General features: G+C 39.1%; 3 protein-coding genes across 14 annotated transcripts in view; all 3 read right to left on the reverse strand.

Annotated features, from left to right (window-relative positions):
- Positions 1–337: 337 nt before the first annotated feature.
- On the reverse strand, positions 338–2,699 carry LOC125299273 (cytochrome c oxidase subunit 7A2, mitochondrial-like). Its single transcript, XM_048250490.1, has 4 exons — positions 2,561–2,699; positions 1,906–1,995; positions 806–890; positions 338–547 (listed from the first exon to the last, which is right to left on the reverse strand). Exons 1-4 carry the CDS (start codon positions 2,576–2,578, stop codon positions 489–491), a joined length of 252 nt encoding a protein of 83 aa, XP_048106447.1. The 5' UTR covers positions 2,579–2,699; the 3' UTR covers positions 338–488.
- Positions 2,700–3,029: 330 nt separating this feature from the next.
- LOC125298919 (cell cycle control protein 50A-like) lies at positions 3,030–7,989 on the reverse strand. Its single transcript, XM_048249859.1, has 7 exons — positions 7,495–7,989; positions 6,836–6,955; positions 6,117–6,224; positions 5,463–5,553; positions 5,228–5,374; positions 4,759–4,965; positions 3,030–4,212 (listed from the first exon to the last, which is right to left on the reverse strand). The coding sequence occupies exons 1-7, from the start codon at positions 7,738–7,740 to the stop codon at positions 4,022–4,024; spliced, it is 1,110 nt and encodes a 369-aa protein (XP_048105816.1). The 5' UTR covers positions 7,741–7,989; the 3' UTR covers positions 3,030–4,021.
- Positions 7,990–8,271: 282 nt separating this feature from the next.
- Positions 8,272–13,174, reverse strand: part of LOC125298918 (filamin-A-interacting protein 1-like) — a 33,156-nt gene continuing 28,253 nt past the window's right edge. For 5 of the 12 annotated variants that reach the window (XM_048249853.1, XM_048249846.1, XM_048249848.1 and 2 more), the window contains 3 exons: positions 12,943–13,007; positions 12,024–12,081; positions 9,005–10,282 (listed from right to left, as the gene is read on the reverse strand). In XM_048249853.1, the coding sequence (XP_048105810.1) occupies positions 10,196–10,282; positions 12,024–12,081; positions 12,943–13,007 (210 nt within the window). In that variant the 3' untranslated portion in view covers positions 9,005–10,195. The other 7 variants (XM_048249856.1, XM_048249852.1, XM_048249857.1 and 4 more) reach the window with 4 other exon arrangements.

Here is a 13,174-nt window from a genome sequence, read left to right on the forward strand (position 1 = left end):
ACTAGCTGACACCCCCCTAGTGACTAGACAAGGAACTGCACTGTCGGAACAGAGTAAGTCAAACCATTCACCTGTGGCCCGTCGTCTTTAAGATGTCAAACTCACTAACAGAAATAATATTTTTTTTCTTTTTAAATATTTTTGGGGGGCTTTTATGCTTTTAATCCGATAGGACAGTGAAGAGAGTGAGAGGAAGCAAGTGAGAGATGGGGTGGGATCGGGAAATAACCCCAGTTGGACTAACCTGGGTCCCCCAAGGCACGTGGACCCTAGAAATAATAATTTTTTCACCAAACACAACAACAAATACATCTGTCAAAAAGCAATAAACACTCCATTCAAGGGAGGCTGGTTTTATTGTCCTCAGGTAAGACACAAGTTAATAATTTACAAGTTGACATGGATACCATTATTACAGAATAAGTGAACTCCCTGAAAATGTTTTGTACAACAAGTGGAGGGGTGCTGAAGAGACCAAGATGCACGAGTTAGTCCTTCTTCTTGGGAAGGGCTGCATTTACCAGTTCATAGATGACATATCCTGTTCCTGTAATAGAATGGCATCGCTGTTACTGTAACGTCAGTATATGAAGGCAGAAGGTACAACCACAAAACTACAGCTGTGGTTTATTGCAATACACTATGGTAGCCAAAAAGGTTATTGAAGGAATTTTACAATGGCTCATTTATATAAAAATTATCTTTGGGATTGAATATCATGACAATAAGTGTTTGTGGCCTTTACACACAAGATGAATGATGGAGAAAGTTGCTGGGCTTAAAATTAGAAGTTAATATTACTCACCCAAGATAGTCAATCCCATCGTGGCCCTGTAGAGGATTGCATCTGTCACACCACCCTTCAGGTGAATTGGAATACCATTGTCCTCCTGATGGAGCACACGTAGCATTATCTTTACTGGCCAAATAGAATATGCCAGCACTTGCTTGTGTCACAAAACAATATAAAGCAAAACTGTAACTTACCAAAAGTCAAGAGCTTAAAATCCCTGTCAATTATTCTGTGCCTCCACAGACTGCAAGAAGGTGTGAGGTGTGGTGCAAGGGAGCACAAGATGCTACAATCACTTCATCTTTAGAAACGCAAAAACTGTGACTGTCTAGGAGGGCACACCATCAGCACCGTGCCACAAGCACCAACATGCATACTCCCACTCCCACAGAATGATAATCAAATTAAGGGATTAGGGATCTTCATATTATATGCATAACCTTAACATTAAAATGCAATCGCGGTCACTGAACGTACCAACTAAGTCTGCATGGGCATCTGGTTAGATTGTAACCAGACGAATTTGGTCAAGTCCGACACACAGATGGTTTTAACCACATCTAAGATCACCATTCAATATGCAATACTTCCACAGTGAGTAGTAGGGAGTCAGACCAACCCTTCCCAACAACACAGCACTGATATCACAACAGCCAGTGCTGTCTATAAGTTTGATATCTGACGCATCTAGTTAATAGTTAGTATTGAGAAATACCAAAACATTAAGCAAGATTAGATCCATGAAAAAGATGGATAAGTCCTATGTTGCCATGTTAATTCCCATTTCCCTGCCATGCAATCAGGACTTACTTATTTGTTCAACCGCTGGAGAGCTTGTGCACCTTGAACAAACGGCAAATTATGTAAATACTGTGCTATTCTTTGCTTTCACTGTTCAAGGATGGGACCTTAGCGTGATAAATTAATAAACAAAATGATCGTTTTTCCTCTTTCAATACGCGTTTATGCCTTTCTTAGTATCAGAATAATAGGTTAGCCAACTGCATCTTCTCCACCCACACACGGAAGTCTTTCCTTGAACTTGTAACCATGTGACAGATTAATTTGATCAGTGCAAGATCAGAAAAAAAGAAAGAAAAAAAAAACCTCACCTGAAACAACTTCTGCTTCTGGGGCACCCGATTAATCACCTGCTTGTTAGCAGTGGTGCTCAGCATCCGCCGAGACACCTGCTGCAATGTCTGCAGAAGCACACCCAAAAAACCCATTAATAAAAGGTGGCAGTCTGAGGCATTCAGCTAACGTTACAAAATGCATGTAGGTTACAACAACCTAACCCACAAGTGACCGGAGCCTCGTTTTCAAAGTTGCTTCAGCATGAAGCCACTTAAACTGTGAGAACGTGTGCTTGTAATATAACTTAAGACATATCCCTCTGTTAATACTACTTAACATATCTTGACCAATTCTTCAAGAAATACAAAACACATTTGCATGTAGAGACATTTTTTAAAATTCGGATTAATCAAGCTGACCATTCCAGGAAATGAACTGCGCTTCAACTTTGGTATGCTAGCTAGCAATATAATAACTGTACGTTTCAGATGTCTAGCTAGCTAATGTTTGTCTCACTGTCCTTCCATGACCGCTAAATGGATTTAATTAACATTATATTCCCTATGATTCTACGTTTCACACGAAAGCTACATGACAAAAGAAAGTTGTCGTCTGCATCTGACATATGATATATCGTTGTCGAGTGTTTGCAATGTACAAAAAATGGTCTGAAATACACAGGATACTTACCATGACCTGCTTATACATCTTCAACCGGCTGCTTTGGAGTCATGCAAGGACACGAGATGGCGCGCGTGCCGTCTGCTACTGCAGTGACCTCGTATCCGACAACAAACCTCGTTAATCAAAACTAAAAGTGCAACCATGCAGCGCCCACAACCCGCTTTTATAGCGTTTCTGTCATGCCCCCCTCTTACAAGTTTGCTACTCATTGAAATAAAGTAATTATGTATATTGCACCTATATTAGCTTTAGAAGCCTGCATAGCCAATTACTTGTGAGACTTTTATTCTGACGTCTTTCAATGGTTCATTACCGTGGTTGTGTTTTTTTCTCTCAAAAGATTACACTGCCCCTGCACTGCCACCTACTGTACATGAACACAAACGGTCGTTGAAATGCAATACGTAGGCTACCTTCATGGATGCAACAGGTTACATTAGTTTTTCATTAATAAATACACGAATAAAGAAAATGATTCAAGTTTCTTTTTTATTTGTGTAATGACATAAAGGGTAAATAGCACACTGGCGTAAGACAAAACTGACAAAGTTTTTTTTTTTTTGTCAGCCTACTGGATAAAGGAAATCTATGACAATTCAGAAGTGCAAAATATGTTGTGAACAGTAAAAAACCTCAAGGTCTTGCCACTTCAGTGAAAAGAATAAAATATGAAATAAACATAAAAGGCCCCCAAATCTTCACAAGACCCTCAATTACAAATTATCACTCTGCTTTTAAAGTCTCTTGCTACTTTTAATTATTTACATAGTCATTCATCTCTTTTGGGACCTTTAACATAAAACAATTTAATTATCAACTCCATCTATACAGCTAAATCCATTGCTGGCACACAGATTTGCAAAGCCCTGCAAAGAAAGTGGCAGCATGTGACCTAGACAAAAACACAAAATTAATAAAGCCAACCTCTAAAAGATGTTAACCAAAGCCTAGCTGGCCACTACTGTGGACATTATGTAAACTGACAAAGTATCACATGTATTCATTCATATAGCACAAAATAACTTCAACTGTTTACGTCTTTTGTTGCGGACACCAGTAAAAAAAAAATATCTGAATAGAACATTCTCATAATGGCAGTATTAAAAATACCCCTTGGAATAACCTGTTTTTTTTCCTTTGACATAGAGCATTCCAATCAGTAGTAACATCAGCACAATGTCTGAGGGGAGGTCCCAGCATTTCCTCTCAAGCATAAAATATTAGTCATAGTCACGTCATAATGCAATATCAGAATCAGAATAAAAATAAATACACTTCCAAGTTTAACTATTTCTTAGTCCTCTGACATCCAGTCAATTAACATACACAAGCAGACAACCCAAATGCACATATGCACACAGAGCAGACGCAATGGCAAAAGCTTGCACCACAACCGTCTCTTTATCATGCATGCCCTCGGCCAGACAAGCATGCAGACCACTGCTGCTGTGGCCATGACGACGCTGTCTAGTTGGGGATGTCAGCGCTGCTGCGGTTGCCGTGTTTATGGTGGATGATGAGCAACACCACACCCAGGAAGAAGCAAACAGAGCCCACAGTGATGTATGCGATGCCCAGGAAGGGGTTCTTTCCCCCCATCCAGGAGATGGTGCTGAGGATCATGCGCTTGCGGCCCTCAAAGCTACGCACAGGGTAATCTGTTGCACCGAGTTAAGGGGAATTACAAAACACAAAGAGACTCATAGAACAGCGGATTATGTTACAGGGAGCTGATGAAGATGTGTTGGGAAAAGCGATATTCGTGAGCTAACAATGGGCGTCGCCATGACACTTCAGTATTCAGAAATCCGGTTTTCTATATCTTATCTTAAGTTGTGTTGTATTGATTTTAATATGATGGTAGACAGTGTGTCACACATCCTTAACCAATAAAAAATTAATGGTTTTTTTTTTCTGTCAGTCATATATTATATCCATATTGAGTGCAGAATTGTCAACATTTCAGAAAATAATACAAGTTGAACAATATTATAGTTAGCCTGCTGAGACTGCACTAAGTTATAACGTAAATAGAATGGATGGAAGATGAAAACCAGACGGACTATACACCTTATTTGGTTTTTCAAATAAGGTGGATAGTCTTCCAAAAGTCAAATTCGACAGCCATAGTAGATCACTTCTCATGCCCAGGCACAGGAAACAGATGAGAAATGTCCCTCTACTTCAATAGTAAAAAAGGATACTGTAGGTGACCTCCAAGGTGTAGTCACCCTGGGGCAGTGTTGGAGTCATGCTGTTTTTCCTCTGGATGATGCGATACAGCTTGCGAAAGGTGGGAAGCGCAGCGGTACGCATCCAAACGATGAAGTCCTCGTTGATGAAGCCATTGTTCTCTGGATCAGTACTCAACTCATAAACTGGTTTATTCCAGTTCACAGGCTTAGAAGTACCTGGAGAAGGATGAAAGTTTTAAATGACTAATACTACTTGACAAAAGGGTATGCTGGTTTATTCTATGACCTGTGAATTGGTAATATTTGCATCTTTTCCTTGAGTGGTACTTGAGTGGTACATCGTTAAAATGAGATTTTCAGTGAACATTTCACCATCAAAAATCAGGTTGCGCATACATAATAAGTTACTGTGTGACTCATGATTTGTAAACATTACAATGCCATGTGCTGCTGGAGACCTTGGTTGACGTGGGAATACCTTGGAAACTGGCAGTGAGGTTGGCGTTACTGCCTCCAGGATTCCTGAACTTCACGTGTTTGTCTGTCCACCACGCAATACCTTTGTCAACAAGGGGGATTTCTGTTCTAGTGCCATTCGGGTCGATGTAGTACAACACCAGAGTGTCTGTGAAAAGTCAACAACAAAAAAATCAGTGATCTGCAGTCTGGTCACACTGCTCATATATCTTGCTTTCGTGACAAATCGGCCTTACCATTGAACATGCTGTTTGCAATCGCACCACATGGGGCAATTGGCTTTTTGTCACTGGATTCACGGTATGGCTCGCATTCCTTGCTAGGACTCTGTTGGTATATTTATATATAAAGGCTTGTTTAAGAAACAAAAAAATACAAGGACTTGACATGCACTATGGAACTCAGAGAACCAAATGTAATTGGAATTTTCATCCTGCACAATTTTTCTCTGGCTTATCCACATCTTCCTAGCCTGACGAGCCAGACCCACATTAAAATGTAGGGTCTGGGCACTCACCGTTCGCAGTGCTCAGTCCGAGGGGCGGGATAATCAGTTGTCTTTCAAATTCCCTCTGCACGCAATAGGACAGCGGCAGCGCTATGAGTCCCATGCGTTTCCCACCAGCGGAGCTAGTTGGCTAGTTCAAACGTTTGCCAACATAATAAAAGCTTAACTTGTGTCACACTGTTCGCCAAACCGTTGCAACTCTGCCATCAATCATTATGTTTAAGCCCACCTAACGACTCTATACACGATTTCATTGGCCTGATTGAGTTTCGATTTCTGGAGCTCACAAGCCAACGGAGAGTTGCTAGACTAGCCCTGGCAGCAAATGTAATTTGCTGCCGCTAGGGGCGCGTCTAGATTTCTAGGCTATTTCCACACGCACCTTGAGAGAGGAAGAGTCTCCATTGAGCTGGCTATCATCTCTGGACTTCACATAGCGGCGATGGTTTTGGTAGAAGTTTGAAAGGCCATAGTACATGAAGACATTACTCTGAGAAAGTAAGAAAACAATAAATGCAACAACGTATATATTAAATAATTATAAGATTTGCTATAGTTGTGTGATTATATTGGCAACACTGTACAACATTTTATCTAATACGTTGCATTCCTAAAAACAGGCCTACTGCGCAACAACCAGCTGCCATGACCTGTAACATGAAATAACAGTTTTTCAGTCCATTTCTTAACAACATTCTGCCTTTAACTGTGCATGTAATTAATCTCCTGGGTCATTCTGTGTCAAATCAGATAAGGTTGTTGCTGCACACCTTGTCTATATCAAGAATGGGTCCCAAAACCAAGGCCTGTAAAATATTTCTGTTCAAATCCTAGGTCTTCATATGAAATTACTTCAGTTTTACAGCCTGCAAATCACACTGTCTGGTAAGCAATGTTTGGGCATTAAAATAATAAAAAGTATTATTCATAGGCAGCCCAAAGAATGAAAGTAAGTGTATTTCTGTGTGAATGAAATATGGTTCTATAAACGGAGTGTTTCATGTTGTTACAAACAACAATCTACTAAAGGTCAAAAAACAAACTGCGTTGAATGAAATGATAAAAATGTAAATGATTCGGATATGTTTTAAGGCTACTTACCTCGAACGGTTGGTCCAAAGAAAATGGAAGATAACATTTACATGGTGTAGTGCTATTCCAGCTGAAGTTCTGAGAACAGTTGAAACAGGGACTGGACATGTCTATCCCCGTATAATCAATCTGTAAAGTGGATGTAACTCGTGATCATTAAGAAATGACCACTCACTCAACTACAGGTCACAGGCTTCACTGTGTCTCTTTGTTCATTAAAGGTAGGTGAATATCTTGTCTACTAGCCTAAGATGGCTAGTTATAATTAAAAGTTAAGTTAACGTTACCTAACGTTATCCTAGGCTAGGCAAGCTCTAGTTCGTAAATAGTAATTGATTAACAGTTAGTGCTAGCCTGCACAGCTCCACAAACCTCATCAGGTGAAATAGTAGACACCTCGCCAAATTATCTTAAGTTATGGAGATTCATGATATCTGATAATTGAATAACGTTAGCTGTGCAATATTACCCAACAAGTCAGTAACGTTAACGTTACGCCTGATGGATACAATCGTTTGAGGAGTCATATGTCAATGTAATTATCTGGTCATTAGGTAGGTTAATTTCAGATAGGTTGCTTAATTTATTTGCATTATATAATTTAACTGTTAACTGACAATATTAGTATTATATTAATGTAACCGTTGACATTAAGGTGACAAACTCACCTCGAATTCCTTGATGTTATTTGACGTGACATAGAGACCGATTCCGATAGGAATGAATATAAGACCGATTACGAAAAATGCAGGAAGAACGGTGCCTGCTGTAAGAATTGGTTGCCAAGCTGGCAAACGTTGCTGTTTGAAAGCTGTATTATCAGGCTTTTTACTGTTCGCTGCCGCTCCACCTGGCCCAGAGGCCCCAGGGTGATGCCCGTCGTCCTCCTTTGCGTTGTAGCTGGACGCCATCATGCCTACAGTCTTCCGATAGAAACGCTAGCAGTTAGCTAACGTCAACTTAGTAGTTATGGCGAATCAGCCAGCAAACCTGCTAACTCTCTACGTTTTAAAACAGAGAGATGACATCAAATGTTACATCGACGTTGACAATAAATAAAACTTAGATGATCGATAATGTCACCCCGATTGCTAGCCAGTAGCCACTTGTGTTGTTGTTAGCTGGAAGAACAGTCAGGAAGTAACTAAACGGCGACCTCAGAGCAGAGGCGTGTACATTACGTAATGACATCAGACGTCTAGCTTCTACAAACATATTTATATATTTTTTACTGTCTATATGCTTTTTTTCTGTCAGGAATAGCCTAATTGTGATGCATCATCAATACAATTGATTTATCCAACAAAAGAAAAAATAAAACATTGTGATAATGTTCATAATTGCTTTCCGTGTCATATTACCAATCATAACCATAGGGGCTAAGAAACAAGGCCTTAATAGGCTACTGGCTTCTATTCATAACTTATAATAATGAAATAGCCATGTTTTCCCCAAATGTCATAATTTTATTCACAAAAGAATCGGTTTGTGCACTGATTATTTTGTTATCCACTATTTTCCATCACATTCCAGTCTGCTTTCGACACATACTCATTTTCCATCTCATTTCTCATTTCTGTGCTACAAAGTGGCAGTGGACGCTGAAAGCCCATCACGTGGTGCCATCATCTACAATGCTGAACTGAAGACATCAAAAAACATCTGTGTGGACACTCGCTGTTGTCCAGTGCAAAACAAACAGTCAGTAGCCTATAGCATATAGCTAGTGGCATTTGTTCACTCTCACCTGAATATAGCCTAAGATAACCTGTCAGGGATGTTGCAAAATACAAGCACATGTTTTTGTTTTCTTTTTTTCTTTACATCTTGACACCTTAACATTGTTTTAAAAATGCTGTGTCTCCTGCATGCCTGGTACTTTATGAACTGAATTGGAAAGCAAGATTATAAAAGTAAAGACAGGAGCCATAACAATATTTAGACTATGAAGACGATTCAGAGGTAAATTTGACATACATTTCACCTATCTTAGCTGCATGGATGTGGATAACCCCCCAAACATATATTTAATTAAAGACAGTGGCAACCATAATTGCTTTGGGGCCTTTGTAGGATGACTTTTCATGGCTGATGAGTTGACCAGGATCATGTCAATACAAGCAGAACTGATTCAGAAGAACGGTTTGAAAGTCAGGTGGTGCACATCAATTTCTGTGGAGAAAGAGAATTCATTTGGGAAAATGTAAAAAGGTAACTGATTGTCATTTGTCTTGATCGCAAATATAAATAATATAAGTACTTACAGCTACAATTAACAAAAATAAATGCAAAAAAATTCCAAGACATGTATAGTATAACCTATTCAATTATTAAAATGGCCGATGCAAATTGTATAGCTGCCATGTTGCAAGTAACTTTTGTTCAATATGGCAGATTAGAGGTCCTTTAGAACTCTGTGATCTGTTCTTCATCCTTATCATGCAATGCAATGCTGACCTCATCATTCAATATCCAAAAAGAAGGTAAATCAAATAAACTATTGTACTTGAATGTACCGAGTGATAATACATATTGCTTAATTTGCAGTAGCTTATCAATCAGAGTGGAAGTCTTACACACTCTGTCTAATTGAGATGCACTTGCAATTGAGTACAGATATGCATTGGATGAGTAGAGCCTGTCAGATACACACAGCTAGTCAGATTGACTTTTTGGGCTTTTCCCAACACATGCTTATTATCATGTGGCCATGCTTTTAGTGCGGTGAGTTCCTGTGTCCAACACTCACCAGTCACGCAGGTGTGGAGATAGTTTGTGTTTGCTGTTGTTCTGGTAAAAGTGTGTGGCAGATATTTTGTGACGGACATACTGCACTGTATGTTGGAGAGACAGAATTGCAGTAAACAGGAATAGAGAAATGATTATAATTCTACTCAAGATAAGATTGGTAATGGACACAGCTTCTCTTCTTTCTCTACGTTTTGATTCTCGTTTTTGATTCACCAGTGAGGGGAGATGGAATGACTATGTGTAGCTGTAGACTATGGATGAATGCAAATTTTATTCAGTCTCTCTCTCTCTCTCATTTTCAAAATGTAAGTTATCTGGTCACCAGATGCTTTTCCTTAATGATAGGTGTAGTGTGATGCCACCATTCTGTCACTGTTTCTTTGCAATTGGTGCTTTGCTATTTTTCCTCAAATGAGAGCAAACAGAGTGCTGATTGATTGAAAGTTTGATAGTTGATCCAAAGTACACAGAAAATACAGAACCACACTCTCTTCCAGATGTTGGAATCGCAATCTTATAGACAATTAGGCACTATGTGCCATTTTTCAAAGTCAATAACTTTGTCCAGGGTCAACGTTCTCTCTTTTCTTTTGTCTTGGGATTACAGCATCTGTCTGTTTATGCGAATTGTATCAAGAGGTTGAACCGTTGCTTTGTTCTCTTGCCCCGTGTGAGTAAGTGAAACAGCTGGAAGGTTTGCCCTCTCTGTGGATAAATGGAACACAGTGGTTTCAATCTACATCTCAAACAGAAAGCAGATTCTAAGCCAAAGGGACGTGCTCTACAAGAATCAATGTGGGAACAACTCTGGGTCTTATTTCCTTTTGTTGTATGTGCAGCTTGTGCTCTTCGACTTGTTTTACCGCACCTCCTTAAAACATCCTGACCGATTTTGTTATTTTACCTCTCAAAACAATGCAAAGCCCTAGTTCAACATTTACTGAAGCTTATGGTTATCTTTGGTAACTGCTGTATCAGCTGTAAACATTAAGAGACCTTGTGGCTGCATGGTAAGTAGGACATAAAACAGTATGTATGGGAGCTTGCAGACCATTGTTATTTTATTTTGTTGTAAGGCATAATAATTTAAAGCACATTAGAATGAACTACATCATTGCCTTATGTTTCAGTTCACCCATTAATTTCTGCTAGTTTCCCCAACTTTCCCACCAAGACTGCAGGGGAGTCAGTCCAAAGCAAATGTTAAAGTAATCTTTTTATGTTCCTTAAAAGCATTATTCGTTTCCCTAATGCTTATTGACTTAATTGAATAAAGACAAAAGTTTTCAACAGGGAAATGCAAGTCTGTTCATCAGAGGATTACTTTGAAGTGCATTCTTGGGCTTGAACAAGGGTACCAAGTCTTGAATACCAAGACAGCGTTTATTTTCCTTTAATCCATTCTTTTGTTAATTGAGAAATCAGATAGACATGACCTTGCTTTTATCTCAATTGTTTTTGTTAAAGTCTATTGTCATTTCGGGCTGGATTTGTTAAAATCAGATCCATAATATTTCTTAAGACTTTGTTCTTTGCAACACTTCCATGTCCTGGATCTCCAGTCTCAGACGTGATCAGATGTGGCCCCACAGACAATTTTTTTTTTATTACATCATGTAGTTGTTGAACATGCTTTTGCAATCGTACAGATTAGATTTGCTTACAGCCATATGAGATATGAAATTCAGCTGTCGTATGGAGGCTTCCACTGTCCTTTTCCTGCATGTGTTAAGTGCAGCATAAGCATGAATTATAATACAAAAACAAACTGGATTGCTATTGGTCACTATCATCTGAATGAACTATCAGTTCATTCAGATTGATGCTATACATTGAGTCATGTTGTTCCCTTTCTGTGAAAACCTCCATAGGTTGGACATAAACAAAATGAGATGAAAATGAATGGTATGCATTTCAATAATGTCCAGTGAATCACATGACAAAGTCCAGCCAATGGCATTAGTAGTGAAGTGATTTTTACCCCTCCCCCCCCAAAAAAAAACACATGAAAGCTTTGCGTCAAAGCAAGTCAAAACATGCAGGAACATGTCCCCCCCCCCCACAGTTGATCCCATGCTATACATGAACAGTTTATGAAGCGGTCCTTTGAGAAGTAAAAAACAAACAAACAAAAAAAAACATATTCACGTGGTTGAGCATCAGCAAGATTGTGAAGATAGTGAATTTCAGTTTTTCCTCGACCAAATTCAGCGTGTTTCATATTATCACTATGATAAAGGTGAAGGCCAAGGCACACGGAAAATATAGGCCCTATTTAGTTTCCATAGTAACCATGAGGCACTTCAGGCCTTCCTGCCCCCTGTGATGACAGAGCTGCAAACGGCAGACTTCCTCAGTTCAATTTTCACTGACTGACTCTCAGCCCGCGACTCCAGCCTTGTGACTGAGGAGATGCCCATGACTGTCTTCCCTCCTGTTTTCATACCTTTTGACATAGGGATTCGTGTGGCTGAGGGCCGCGCTGACTGTCCATCCGCCCCGGACTACAAAGAAGAAAGGGAGAGACAGAGAACGAAAGAGGGAGAGAGAGAGCAACAGTCATTTTTTAGATGTACTCTTACAACATACCTCCAGTAAATTGTGCATGCAAATGCTTATCAAGCTGTGTTTGTTTTTAATCACTTAGGATTTTTTTCATTCAAGATGGCAAGCCTCATTTTGATAAATATTAATATTAAAGATTTTAAACATACATTTCTCACAGTTTCTCTCAAAATTAAGCTACTATTAATTTTTAACATCCACAACATTTTCTCATTTATGCAAATTTAACAAATCGAAAAAGTTTAAAAAAGTTAAACATTTTTGATGAGGGTTCACCATCTTGAATATTGCGTTAAAGGGCATTTAAGCTCTAAACACCACCAGCACTCAGAGGTTTATCAGAGATTAGCCTACAGGGGTCAGTGTAGTCAGTAAAAGTGGCTTATGTTGGTATTTTCCAATGGGAATTGCCTGTTATGGCTGGCATTATTTATGCAATCAAGTATCAGAACATACAGCAATAAGAAAAAATAATGCCAGGCACCTTACTTACATGAGAGGAAAGTGTTTTAAATAGGGATATAATGGCATACATTGCAGCATATTTCCTGATTGTGGGGTTAACAACACAAGTCTTTTTTCTGAGGTGAATGAGACTAGAAAGGGGTATTACAGGCCCTTGCAAGATGTGCATTCTTCACTAAATAAGGTTAAAATTATTGTATTGTATTATGGCATTGGTCAGTTGCCACCAGTTACAACCTAAGCTGAAATAAATTTTCTCCAGGGGAGATACATGTAATTTCATTCCAGTGTTAGTATTGGTCATACATTCGGAAAAGTATTCAATGTCTATATACCTGGAAAGAGAGCTATCTAGGGAGCAGACACCATCTGATATCATTTTGAAACATTTCAGAAGCAACTGGAATATAGAAATAGCAAGTCAATATATTGATTATATATGATTAACTAATGGGGGAATCTACAAAACAATTAAGCACAATTTTTGTTCCCTGAATTCCACCACTAGATTATCAACTGCATGTAACAGACAGACAACAAGAGAACACATCTTTTTATAAACAGTGC

The sequence above is a fragment of the Alosa alosa genome, chromosome 8, assembly GCF_017589495.1.
Source record: "Alosa alosa isolate M-15738 ecotype Scorff River chromosome 8, AALO_Geno_1.1, whole genome shotgun sequence".
In the NCBI taxonomy this organism is placed as follows: domain Eukaryota; kingdom Metazoa; phylum Chordata; class Actinopteri; order Clupeiformes; family Clupeidae; genus Alosa; species Alosa alosa.